This window comes from Macadamia integrifolia, chromosome 4 (genome assembly GCF_013358625.1).
Source record: "Macadamia integrifolia cultivar HAES 741 chromosome 4, SCU_Mint_v3, whole genome shotgun sequence".
Classification (NCBI taxonomy): Eukaryota; Viridiplantae; Streptophyta; class Magnoliopsida; order Proteales; family Proteaceae; genus Macadamia; species Macadamia integrifolia.
The window spans coordinates 32,577,820-32,591,040 of NC_056560.1; the positions used below are offsets into that span (position 1 = coordinate 32,577,820).

General features: G+C 38.1%; 1 protein-coding gene across 1 annotated transcript in view; it reads left to right on the plus strand.

Annotated features, from left to right (window-relative positions):
• The window catches only part of LOC122076682 (golgin candidate 5-like), a 36,147-nt gene that overhangs the window by 13,455 nt on the left and 9,471 nt on the right, over nt 1–13,221 (plus strand). Inside the window, exons 4-6 of the mRNA XM_042642118.1 lie at nt 2,872–2,943; nt 9,793–9,867; nt 10,649–10,763. Coding sequence (XP_042498052.1) covers nt 2,872–2,943; nt 9,793–9,867; nt 10,649–10,763 — 262 coding nt within the window. The remainder of the gene's footprint in view (nt 1–2,871; nt 2,944–9,792; nt 9,868–10,648; nt 10,764–13,221) is intronic.

Here is a 13,221-nt window from a genome sequence, read left to right on the forward strand (position 1 = left end):
CCACCCCCACCCCCACCCCCACAAACAAATTATTGATAATCTTTTCATTTCTTATTTAAATCATGAAGGGGTCATCTCACATTTCCATGTAGATAATTTGTGCAAATTTTTTTTCTTTCTTTTCATTTTCCTTGATCAATAAATTGATTTATCTTTTTTACCAGCCTTCTTGCAATGCCTTTCCTTTTAAATCTGATTTTTCACATGCAATGAATACACTAAAGATCTTAATGTCTTGTGGCCTTTTCTTGTGGGTTGTAAAATGAGAAAATAATAATCATGAAACGAGAGAATCAGGGGATTATGTGGAGGATCTAGATTGGGCTTTTTAGCCAGTGGATTCGCTTCATAATTGCACAACGAACACAATCCACAATATCTCTGTTGTGGTCATCTGGTGCTATTGTTTGCTCGTCTGTAAATGTGACATTTCTTCCTAATATTTGGACATTAGTTGTCTGAAGAGTTCTCTTATTATTTTTCCATGATCTTGCTTCATCTGTCCCTCAGAAACCCTCCCAAATTTAAGGGGAAAAAAACCTGTCCTTAAAGTAATTTCCTCAGCATTTGTCAGGTTGATGGAAATGATAGCCTGGAGAATTTGCATGATGCTTGATGGATGGGCTATTCATAGTCTTCACTTTAGACATTTTACACTCTTAGTGCTTCTGTTATTCCGACTTCCATAAGAGTTAACCATCCATATTATTAGCTGGAAGACATTATGACCACAAGTTTTTCTCTTCCAGTAAGAAAAGAATTCCCAAACCTATGGTGCTTGACAGTGCCAGTGGAAATTTGTAAAAATGATTTTTGATATATATCATTTTTAAGGGTCCCACTCGTCACTACGGAGAGTGAAGCAATTTCCTTCACTGTTTTTTATTTACCCTCACAAGTTGTTCTTTGCTGAGTTGGAGTGAAAGGGTAGTTTTGTCAATTCATTTTAATGAATCACTGTAGCAAGTCCCTTCCCCATCCGGCTCTCCCTCTTCCTCTTGGACTCATTGGCGCCCCTTCCCCACTCTCTCTCTTTCTCCCCCATCCACTGCGACTCCCAGAGCACCCTCTCCCTCACTCTCTTACCCCAACTCTGCTCCCTCCTCGATGGTAGTTAGTGATTTGGGATGTGATCATTGAGAAGCTGAAAAGGTATGAATTACCTGATAGTTTTAACTGCGGAAGGGTTGGGTAGAATTGGGAACCATGTTCTGGTGCCTTATGGAGCCTACAGAAATCGCCAACTACTATCGACATTCTAAAGATGAAGATACTGGACCTTACATGTGACCAGAGAAGGGCAGACATGGGAAGGGGCACTGCCCTCGTGGAGACTGGGGATGATGTTGGTTTGTTGGTTATGGAGTTGAGCGAGGTTTACAAGTTTCGTTTGAGGCTGAGATTGGAGAGTGAATAAAGTGATTGGAAGTTTGGAACTGCACATGCAGCGGCAGTTGCAATAGTATCAACTGTTTCTCGGGCCCTCCTTCATGGGTTGGCGCCCACTGTATATATTAATTGCCTTCCCCACATGTCTCCATGTCCTTAAAGTGATTAGAGCTGGCTTCTCAATAAAACTCAGTCATGACTCCAATTTTTCCATCCACAACTTTTGTCCTGATATCCACTAAGTTGGATTCCAACTTTTGTCTTGATATTCAGTGCAAGGGACGCGGCCTTCCAAGAGTTGGAGTTCTGATCAGTGGTAAACTGGGTTTTGGGGAGAGGTTTCTGGAGGCAGAAGGCTAGGAGAATTACAGAAGACAGAGCGAGGGAGGGGGTGCTGCGGGAGTCACACAGAGGGGGCATTGAGTTACCAGAGCCCTCAGATTTAGGTGTTAGAGTTTATGTAATAAGGGTAGTTTGGGCACTAGTTTAGTTTCTTGTTCTTTTATATTGTATTTTTTTTACTTTTGTACCTTTTACCTCCCTAGGGAGGTGTGTGTAATTCCTTATGTCATATTAGTGAAGTAATATAGGTATGGGAGAGGCTCTCTCTAGCACACAACCTTCTACCCTCTCATTCTCTTGTTCTCTCCCCTTCCTCATATTCTAATTTTAGGATTCGAACCGATGCTTCTTTTTAGCTCCGTCCTGATCAGCAGTAAACCGGGTATTGAGGAAAGGTTTCTGGCGACAGAAGGCAAGGCGAATTACAGAGGGCACAGCGAGGGAGGGGGTGATGCAGGAGTTGCATACAGGGGGTGTTTGAGTTACTGGAGCCCTCAGATTTAGGATTCCAACCAATGTTGCTTTTTGGCTCCTGAGGTGGACGTTTGTTGTGGACAAAATTTCTCTTGGCCTCAATGCCAGGAAAGGCACGGCCCATTTCAGCTCAGCCAAAACTTCCGAGTCCATGGGGCCAGCAAAGAGCGTGTGTTTGTTTGGTACAGTTACCTTTAAAAATGATTTTACAAGAATTACCCCCTTCACCCCCAATTCAACAAAATCATTTTCGAGGGGAAAAAAGTCCTAGTGAAAGGAACTGCTTCACTAGGCATAGTGATGCGAAATATTATCCTTTAAAAGCTTGTTTGGTGCAATTATCTTTGAAAATGATTTTACAAGAATTACCCCCTTCAACCCCCAATTCAAAAAAAATCATTTCCGAGGGTAAAAATGTCCTAGTGAAGAGAACTGCTTCACTAGACACAATGATGTGAAATATCACCCTTTTTTTAAACAACCAAAGACCTCTATATCTTTGTTTTATTCCATCCTTATTTTTGCATGTTGCCCTTGTGATGCATCCTAAGGTGAAATGATCCATCACGATATAAACTTGACTGCCCTCTTTTTCTCCCTCTTTTTCTTTTTTGTCCACCTGTAGTATTTATAGTTTTTGATATTTCAAATCATTTATTATTTCAGGCAAAAGCTGATGAGATTGCAAAGCTGATGACTGAAAATGAGCAGTTGAAGGCTGTAATTGAGGATCTGAAGGTAGGTATGATTCTAACATGTTATTTCTATCGTTATGTATTTTTTCATTTACTTTGCGTTTCTTTTGTTCCTTATGCTTGATTTTTCTCTTTTAACTTGTATCTGTTATTTTTATTTGTATTTGAGGTTGGTGCCTCTTCACTAAAGTTGGTTGTTATGTGCTTAACACTTAATGATTCATATGGTAGAATACATTGAACAAATTAGATGCTATGTTACCTCTCTTGGTTGTGGTTGCTGGGTATTAGCAGGTTATCATTTTACATTGTGCCAATGTCTGTTTAGTTCCTGTTCTCATCCTTTTGATGCTACATTTCTGCATTATAGGGTGCCTTATTATTATTATTATTATTATTTTGGTGGGTATACAGAATCCTAAACACAGCTCAGAATTGAAGGTTCACACTGATTTTATTTGATTGTTTGACAAACTGGGTAATGTTTTAAGTTTGTTTTATTCAACTGACTGATGGGGACATGAAAGTGTACAGGCGCAAGAAGAAGAAGAAGCAGCCATCTTTGTGGCTGGAAGAATAGAAAGAAGAAGAATAAAGAAGGAGGAAGAAGGAAAGCTCGATCCAGATTTTAGAAGATTTTAGAAGATCTTGTGGGCCCCATTAGTTATTAGTTTAGTAGTTTATTTGTAGTATATTCTTTTCCTTGTTAATCTTTTAATTAATTAGGAAACTACTTTATTGGTTGATTAGTTTTTAGAAAGTCTTTATTTACTAGTCAATTAACTTTTTTTATTTTTAGTAACTAGATTGATATTTATGTAATGGCTTAGGCCACGATTGAGTTTAATGAATGAGAATTAAAAAAAAGACCAAGAATAAACCCCCAAACCCCTCACGGTTCTCTCTCTCTCTCTCGTTTTCTCACCTTTCTCTCTCGCCTCTTTCCTCCCTTACTCTTTCGGCTCTCTCTTCTCTCAGTCTTCTTGTCTCGCCTCCCTCTCTTTCTTTTCAATCTTATTTCTTTTTTTTTGTTTCTGCTGCTGTTTTTGTCACTGCTGACCTCCCCCATTGCTGCCCACTGCTGCTGCAACACATCACTGCCGTTACAAAAACTGCTGCTGCTGCACCTGCTGCCTTTACCTCACTGCTGCTGCAACATATTTCTGCCGGTACAAAACTGCTCTGCTGCACCTGCTGCTGCTACGTACTACTGCAGTTACAATACTGCTGCTGCTACACACTGCTGCCTTTACATCACTGCTGCTACTACTCTCGGTTGTTGTTTACCCTACGCTGGTGCTGCTCTCTCTACAATCGATTGGATGTATCTTCATCAACTCAAAGTGGACTGCAACCTCTTTATTTTGGAGGACCTTGATCTCTTCTTCTCTCCTCAGATCTGAACAGCAGTATGGTAAAACATTAAACTAAACCCTCCCCACCTCCATTAATCCCTATTATATATATACAGCCCATTGACGTTGAAGCCTGCCTTTGTCCTTTGTCTATGCCTATTTTATCGATTGTTTGCATATCTAATTTGGGTGTCTAGATGGATCTGTGCTGAACCTAATATTCGTATGTCGTTTGTTCCCTTCCCCATGCCCCCATTTGAAACTTGAGTAAGAATTTATGTGTTTTTCCGTCTAGATTATTATTGCTTTTGGCTACTTTGTTTATTAGTCTCGTTTTATCTTGCATGCTTAATCGTGTTGGCTGAGATTCTTTGGTCCTATTTACCTAAGCCCCTTGAGTCAACCCTACCTAGCTAGTTAATCTTGTAGGAGACCTAGTCACCTAGGAACCCCCTACATCACTGACTCAACTTGACTAAATCTTATACCAACTAAATGGGGTCGGTTACCTTAATCTTTTTTCCATTGATCTCTTATACATGTATCCGCACTACTTCTCCCTGGTTGTCTTTGGCCTACCGCTAGTACTTTAACTCCTTTACTCTGCAACATATTGCTCCTCCTATCAGTGCTTTCAGTGCCCTTCCTTGTACATGTTTAAGCATCTCAAATGACTTTCACTTGCCTGATTAGAGCCATTTCTATGTTACCTCAAGTGTATTCATTTCTTGCTTCAAATGTATTCCTTTCTTACTTCAAATGTATTCCTTTTTCACTTTTATTTTTCCTGGTTTTGCCATGACTTCTTATCTTTTTGAATAAAAGAAATGGATGAGTGTTAGATAATGTGTTGATCGCTCAATATTCCAGAAGTACCTCTCCACTTTGTTGATCCCACTCTAATTCTTTCTGCTACATTTTCTTCAATTTCTCCTTTATCCATGATTGAATTTAGGTGTTCAAAAATATCATTTGGATTCATCCCTATGATAAATTCTGAACACTCCATTTTGACTCTTATTTTTACTAAAGTTATGCTCCATTTATTTCATTTCATTCTAACTAATCTTAAAACATTCCAATTTTGAAGCATGCCTCATTTATATCCATGGTCTGAGATTTCGATGTCGAAACCGTTTTCGGATTTCGATTGAAATTCAACCAAAATATGGTACATTTCAGCTGGCCATTTTGGTGTCAAATGGTCATATTCTGGCTCTCAAAATTTCTGAGAAACCCTAATTAAGCATCTATAAACATATTTAGATTGAAACTCCCCCACCCCAAAAGGAAAAAAAAAAAAAAAAAAGGGTAGTTTTTCAAACCCTAGGTTGGTACTATACGCTGTATGTTTTAGTATCTTTTCTCTCATATAACCTATTCTACACATAATTCTGTATGAGAAAACACAACATTCAATAAAAGCAATTGAATATGTATTAAGAATAAAAGCGTCATCATAGACAATCAATAGGGCTACCTATGTTAGCATGTTTACTTATATTTGAAGTATTAGATTAGAAAAAAGAACACCCAAAGTGGTAGTTTGTCTTGGACTCTATGAAATATGCGGCCACCTCTGCCTGAAGATTCTTTTCAAAGTCCATCACAACAGCCCTTTGGGTGGAAAATTTGAATTTTAAGGAAATTTGCCAAATGATCCTTCAAATATGCTCAAATGTTGAAGTGGATGCTCCACAGTTGACCACCAAGTCTTGATTCAGTAGAAACATGAAGGACTTTGCCCAAAAATTGAGGTTTTCTGGCAGTTCTGAAGTTCTTAGATGAAAGAGGATGGAAGCTCAAAATTTTTCCGAGATAAGTTGAAATTTTTCCAAAATGAGTTGAAATGATCGAAATTTCAGTTGAAATCTGGTATGACTCTAGAGTTGATCCCTGTTTCATTTCCAGTCTTCTCAAAACTGAAACATTTTGCGAAATTTTGGTCATTTCGTTGAAAATTTCGATTATGTTCATGTCTACATCTGTTTTGGTATTCAAAACTATGTCATTAGCAAAAAGCATGCACTATGGAACTTCCTCTTGAATGTGTCTAGTCAACTCAACCATCAATCAAATTGATGGGTGCACCTGAATGTCTTTCCTTTGTGAGAGGAGAAATATCGTACTTATCTTTTTCATTTAGTTTTGATGGGCCCCTGGATTCTTTGTTGTTGTTGTTGATTTCTTGTACTATTTGCTTGCCTAACTTTTCTTTGATTAAAAAAAACTTACTTATCAAAATTAAAGTCGTGGGTCATGATATTCATAGCTACCTGTTTGTGACATTTGACCATCACAACTTGTTACATCAGCAAACATGTCTTGTTCCGTATGATTGAGACTCCGTGCCCATTTCACTGATCAAATTCTAGCTAAAACACGTAGAAGCAGTGCCTCAAAAGTGAGTCCATTTCCAGTGCTTATTTCAGGCTGAAATTTGACCAGTGGGATGGAATTGAGTCCTTTATCACATGGACCCATCCACATCCTTCCAAGTCTGCTAAGTGGAAATAAAACATGACCCCTGAGGTTGTTACGTTTGTATTTTGCCTTTTATCCTAGATAAAGAGTACTACTAAATTTTCTTTATTAAAATATTGCAAAACTTTCCTCCAACTTTGGAAGAGCTACTCTCTTATGCTAGTTGCCTTGAATTGATCAGATCTGTCCTTCAGTCCTCTTATATCTACTGGTTTGGTATTTGCGGGTTACCCAAATCCACTATCAAGGTGCTGGAGCCCCTTATGTGTGCCTTCCTTTGGAAAGGCATTGACTCCACTAGATTCCTTTACCCTATTTGCTGGGCCTCTGATTGCCTTTCGAAAGAAGGGGGAGTATTGGTTTGGAAGAATTAAAGGTGTCAATTTTGCTACTATCGTTATGCTGATCTGGAAGTTAGAGGCGGAGGAAAAATATTTGGGTTGATTGAGTCTACTCTGGACTGCTTTGTAATAACTCCATTTGGACTGCTCCTTTTATTTCTAACGCTGCATGGGCATGGAGTCCTGAAACTCAGACCTCTAGCTTTTGGGGTCACTAACTTTTAATTGATGATGGTGCCTCCACTAGCCTTTGGCTGGAACACTGGGACCCTCTGGGAGTTCTCCTCTATTCAGTCGGTGCAAGAGCCACATACAGTTTGGGCTTTATAAACTAGCCATAGTTGCGGATATCATTCGTCATGATGGTTGGCCTCCCCCTCCAACCTTCTCACCTGTTAATTACCGTCTGGAATGCTTTGCCTAGCATCCCAGAAGGCCTAGAGGCAATAGAGATACTGTTGTTTGGTTTGCTTCTTATTTGAGCATCTTCAGTTCCAAGTCAGCTTGGGACCTCATCAAAGCTCATGGCCCTAAGTCTCCTTGGTGCAAGTTGGTTTGGTTCAAGAGCCACATCCCCCACAACTTCACTATCCGGAAGGCCCTCTCCCGCTGCCTCCGAACGCAATCCTTCCTTATTCAAAGATATATTCTCGTCTCCCCATCCTGCTGCCTTTGTTGGAATGCTCCTGAAGATGTAAATCACCTCTTCTTTGCTTTCCCCTTCTCCTTTGTTTGGAAAGGACTTCTGGTTAAGTGCTGGCCTCAGAGAAGAAGGATTCTGCTCTTCGTGAGAGAATTGATTTGGGTGGACATGTCCTTTTCCGGTAATTCCATCTGTGATGTGGCGGGTAAGATTGACTTGGGTGCCGCCATTTACTATATTTGGATGGAATGTAATCTCAGAAAAGGGACCTCTTCCATCAGATTTGGGATACCATTGCCTTTGATGTCAGGAGCAAGTTATCACTGGTCCCCTTTGGGTGTGTTGACTCCCCTAGGAACAAGCTTATTGTTAATTCCTGCGGCCTCCCCCTCTCCCTGTTGCAACCCATTGTCCCTCCTTCGTGAGGGTTGGGTTTTGTTTTTCTGTGTATTGCTAGTTCTGTAATGTTTCTTCTTCTTCTTCTTCTGTTCCTAGGGTTTCCTTGTATTTCTCTTTCCTTTTAGTAATGAATTCTTTATAAAAAAAAAACTGCTAAATGCAGTTCATAATCCATCTATATGTAGCACTCTTTAAGTCTTGATGATAATTGAACTTCTTTTTAATGGAGTTTTTAATTTTGTTTTATGATAATTTGATCATAGTTAGAGAGATTTTTTTTACAAGTGATCCAAATGATAATGATTTTAAAACCTAAGAAACTTAATCCTATGGTTGTTGTTCATCTTATAAGTAGCTAATTACGAACAGGAACAATGTGCACTAAAGTGAGGTGGTACAAAAGTCAACAGCATGGCTAGTGGTTAATGCAGGGCTGGTTTTGTTCATTTGGTTCAAGCCAACCCCTACGGCTTAAGAGTTGGTTCAGTTTTGTTCCTTCTAGAAACCAGAAACCATGGGCTGGTTTCTAGGAGCTCTCTTTTTATTTCAGTGAAATAGCTTGGCTGGATTAGGATTCTATAAGTCCAGCCTTAGTGGGTTGCTGTGTTAAGTTCTTAAGATAGATTAGGATACCTACTCACAGCCAAGGTTTAAAGTGTCAGCATTGGGTATCATATTAGAAGGGTGATTTTAAGAGATGTATCGTATTGGAGAGTCACAAGATACACTAAAGATACATATGGAAATGGTCAAAAAATGTATGAAAAGAAATGGTCAAGAAATGTATGAAAATGCTTAGGTATGCAAGATAAAGTTTTGAAAAGAGCATCAAACACTAAAAATTAGTTATATATAAAATATGTCATGTATAAAAAGGTGAATAAAATACACCGAGACAAGTGCACTCTATTGATTATATATAAATGATGAGGCTTCTTACATGTACTAATGCCAATTTTATTTTGGGTATCGTATTGGTATCATACCGTATCAGTACCTTCAAATCAAGATACGATACACATCGGTTATCAAGTCATGCATTATTAGTTTATGTTCTGCCAATAAGACATCAAACATCTGATCATTTTCTGGGTCTTTCAGTTTATTATTCTGTTTCTGGTATTAATCCCTCTCTTATTTCGCATCTGAGAATATATTCAGTCTTATATTTTGTTACATAATTCAAATCTGTTTCTCTGTTAATCTTTTATTCTGGTTGTGTAGCCCGAATTTGTTTCTATCGTCATTAAATCATTTCTTATTGCCAACAGATATATGTGTATTCTTGGGCCTGTAGCAGTTGAGATCCATATCTTCTCTAATAGAAGTTTGTTGGATATCAGACTGCATCAGTGGTAAAGAATCATATCTAGCAAAAGCTAGAGTACTTTCTGCCATTCCCTTCTTTTTTCTAGCTTGAATAATGCTTGTTTTTTGTGATGTTAACTCTATAGCATTGTTGATACATTTTTTGTCCTAGCAACTACTCTGAAGTCATTGTCTCTGCTTTTGTGTCCAAGGTTTGATGGACTGTCTTAAGATAATAGTTTCAAATATGGAATGTTCAAAAGTATATGTTAAGATGTTTTTCTTTGTTTTATCTGCTTTTTTTTTTGTCCTTTCTTTGATAAATCAGGAAATTTAATCTACTATTGAATCTTCTGTTACAGGGGAAATCCAATGAATCAGAGACGGAGTCACTGCGAGCAGAATATCATCAAAGGGTGGCAGCTCTGGAAAGAAAGGTACAATTTTGTTTCTCTTTACCTTTTTCCCTTGTATCTTAAAGAACAGGCTATTTCTTCTGCCACTTGAGGTAAAGTAAAATGGTCAATCAGTTATGACAGAGACTTATTGCTTTGATACTGAATTACAGAAAACCCCTCACCCTCGGGTCAAGAAAGAACAGAAGATTTCTTATATCAGAAATATATACAAATTAATAAAACTAAATGCAGTCATTCTCCTTCCAAACAAAAAAGAAAAAAGCAGAGTAGATTAAAAAACAGTATTGATGAATAAGGTCGACCCAGTTCTCCCAAAGCTGGGTTAATCGTTTTGCATAACATATTTATTTATCAGTTTCTTACGTTTAAATCAAAATAAAATAAAACCTCTTTTTTCTGTTACAATATTTCTTCTATTAGGCAATGCAAATTGATAGCTAATCTGGTTTTTTTCTTTTTTTTTGGCATTTTGCACATATTGAAGGAGACTTAAATTATAAAACATTTATGTTAATTTGTGGATCCAACTGTAACTATGTGCACTGATCACCAAGGATCAGATTTTGGTGTCTTTGATCCTGATGATGTCCTGGTTTCTTTGTTTCTCTATTTTCACTTCACATTTTAGTGTTGAAGAAGATGGATTCGTCTGCTTTTTCTGTTACTTTTTAATTCTCCTTAGTTGTAATTTGAAATAGGATTCTTTTGGGTCCATGTAGGTCCATTTGCTACTAGTGACTGTATTCTTGCAGGTGATGTTGTCTAATTTCTTGATTCTCTTTGACCTTTTGGTTTTCAGGTTTATGCTCTTACAAAGGAAAGGGATACACTAAGGAGGGAGCAAAATAAAAGAAGTGATGCTGCGGCCCTTTTGAAAGAAAAAGATGAGATAATCACTCAAGTTATGGCTGAAGGTAGAGCTGGAAAGAGTCTTCACATGTAAACACAGTTTGCTGAATATCTGTTCTTGCTGTCTGTTGCACTCCATTATAGCTAGTGCATATCCTTTTTGTTGTCCATCTGAGGCACCTAAGCACAAGGCCTTCAGTCTCCATAGGTTTCTCAAATAGTCACCCATTGCTCATGCATGGACTGCTTAGAGTAATATTTCACTAATGCAGTGATCGCTGGAAGTAGTATTCCACTAATTCAGGGATTGATCAAAGTAAAGTAATTCATTCCTACTAATGAGGTGTGTATGTCTTGAAGATTCATCTAAGAAAGACAAACCTGATTCTTATGCATGGGCTTCTTATGTTGGACATAAACTCCATCAAAGAACTTTGGCCCTCCTTTCTACCTTGTATTGGATGCAGGAAGTAATGGTAGATTAAGGGGAATTTGAGTGGATCAGACTGGCAGGTTCATATATGATGCATTAAAAAGAAATGGTAGCATATGCTTGTCATTAGACAGTGGACCGTGTGTTCAAGCATAATGCATGTCAGACACTAGGATGTAGTGAAATATACAATTATTACTCGTCTTTCTTTTACTGCTTAGTGCTTTTTTGAGCATTGATAAAAAGTGGAATAGAGAACAATGAATAGAAAATACCTGACAAAGCATAAGTTTTTCAGTCATCTCTACTAAGATTGTAAAGTCATTCTCTTTTCGAAGTCATTGACAATAAGAGAGAATAGTTTACCCCACACTTCCCCAACAGTGGGAAAAAGTTCTGTTATTGGTATGGGGTACCATATTACTTATATTCTTCTTGATGATTTCTCTAGAATTTATAATTCTTTTAATTGATTTGGAACCTAAAATATTCATATTTTAATTGAAAATGATCATTATAGCACAGTTATGCAGTTAAAAATATTTTGAAAAACAATATATTTGGAAACTGTAAAATAGAATAAAAGTCCTACATTTGGTCACAATTAGGAAAATTTTGAAGTCGTGTTTGCAACCAACTTAAAAGTTTCACCTGAGATACTAATATGATATAAATGAGGATGATGCTGATTGGGACATGGACTATGCCTCTCCCCTCCCCCCCACACCAAAAAAATCTTATATCTCTTCTGAATTCAAATTATTGGATATGAGTATGGACATGAGTATAGTATAACATCTGATATGCTGATACATGCTTTTGTTTTTTAACTTTCAAGTGAAGTATCAAGTATGTATTTTTTGCTTACATCTGCCAAACGCAATGAGGCTTCCTATGTTTACTGTTTGTCATATTTGCGTTGGATTTGAGTACCAATTATGATTTGTGGGCAAGACGAAAAGTTAATTTTATGGTGTTGTGAGATTGCTGATAGTTTTGTAGAGAAGGGATGTATTCTACAAGTGTCCAAAGTTTAGGTAGTATCAGCATTTTGGTATGCTGAAGTCCTTGGATGTTATGATTAATATCTCAGCACAAGAAATTCGAATGTCTCCTGTTGATGTCCACTAGATGTTTAAATTAAAGTGCGATATTGTGACTGCCTTAGTGGGCCTTGTATTGGTCACTGTTCCTACGGAGCGAATTATGCCGGTGTTGAGTTAGATGGCCATGCCAGTTAATTACATTAGCACTATTATTTCGTAGGACAATTGTAAGTACCTTTTTCCTTACCTTTATACTAGGAAGGAACTCATTGTATTAACATTGAAATGGAATTTTGACTGTTTGACTGATGGAGCCCCTCTTGGATTGTCTACATGGATGATTCTGTTAACCATCTCAACTACATGGTCAGCTGTTTTAGTGGTTTTTCTCTGCTATTTTTTAGGTGTCAAACTATTGGAGCATTGATGTGGTCATTCTGAGCATTTGATAGAGAATGGACTATGTCAATTCGTCATTTGTGAAATTTCAAAACATAGGGCCCATTGTGTATTGAAAAATTTCCCTTACCCATCTTAATCGCAACAATTTTTTTTTTTTTTTGATGAATATAAAAATTAAATACATGGGAAAAAAGGGGGAGGGATATACAAAGCCGGAGGCAGAGGGCAAGGGGGAACCATAATTGACAGAGGGAGACCCCAGGAGACAACAGAAAGCCTGTTCCTAGGGGAGTCAATTATTGAGCGATGGGGGAGAGAACCAAGTTTGGACATCAAAGTAGATGGCCTTCCAAATCAAGTCAAAGGATCTAGAGTTGGAAGTTCATCTACGGAGCTTGCGTTTCATCCAAATGTGGTTGATAGTCACACCAAAAGCAAGCTTGCTGGCGATGTCGCAAATGGAAGAGCCATAATATGTCATGTCAACCCATAGCCATTCTCTCAACAGGGGAAGGGGGGTTATCTGGGTAGGCCAGCTTTTGGATAGGAATAGGTTCTAGATGCGGGAGGAGAAAGACAGCCAAAAAAGGTGAGAGGTGTCTTCTTGACCATTCCAACAAAGGCAGCAGCCGGGGGGGGGGG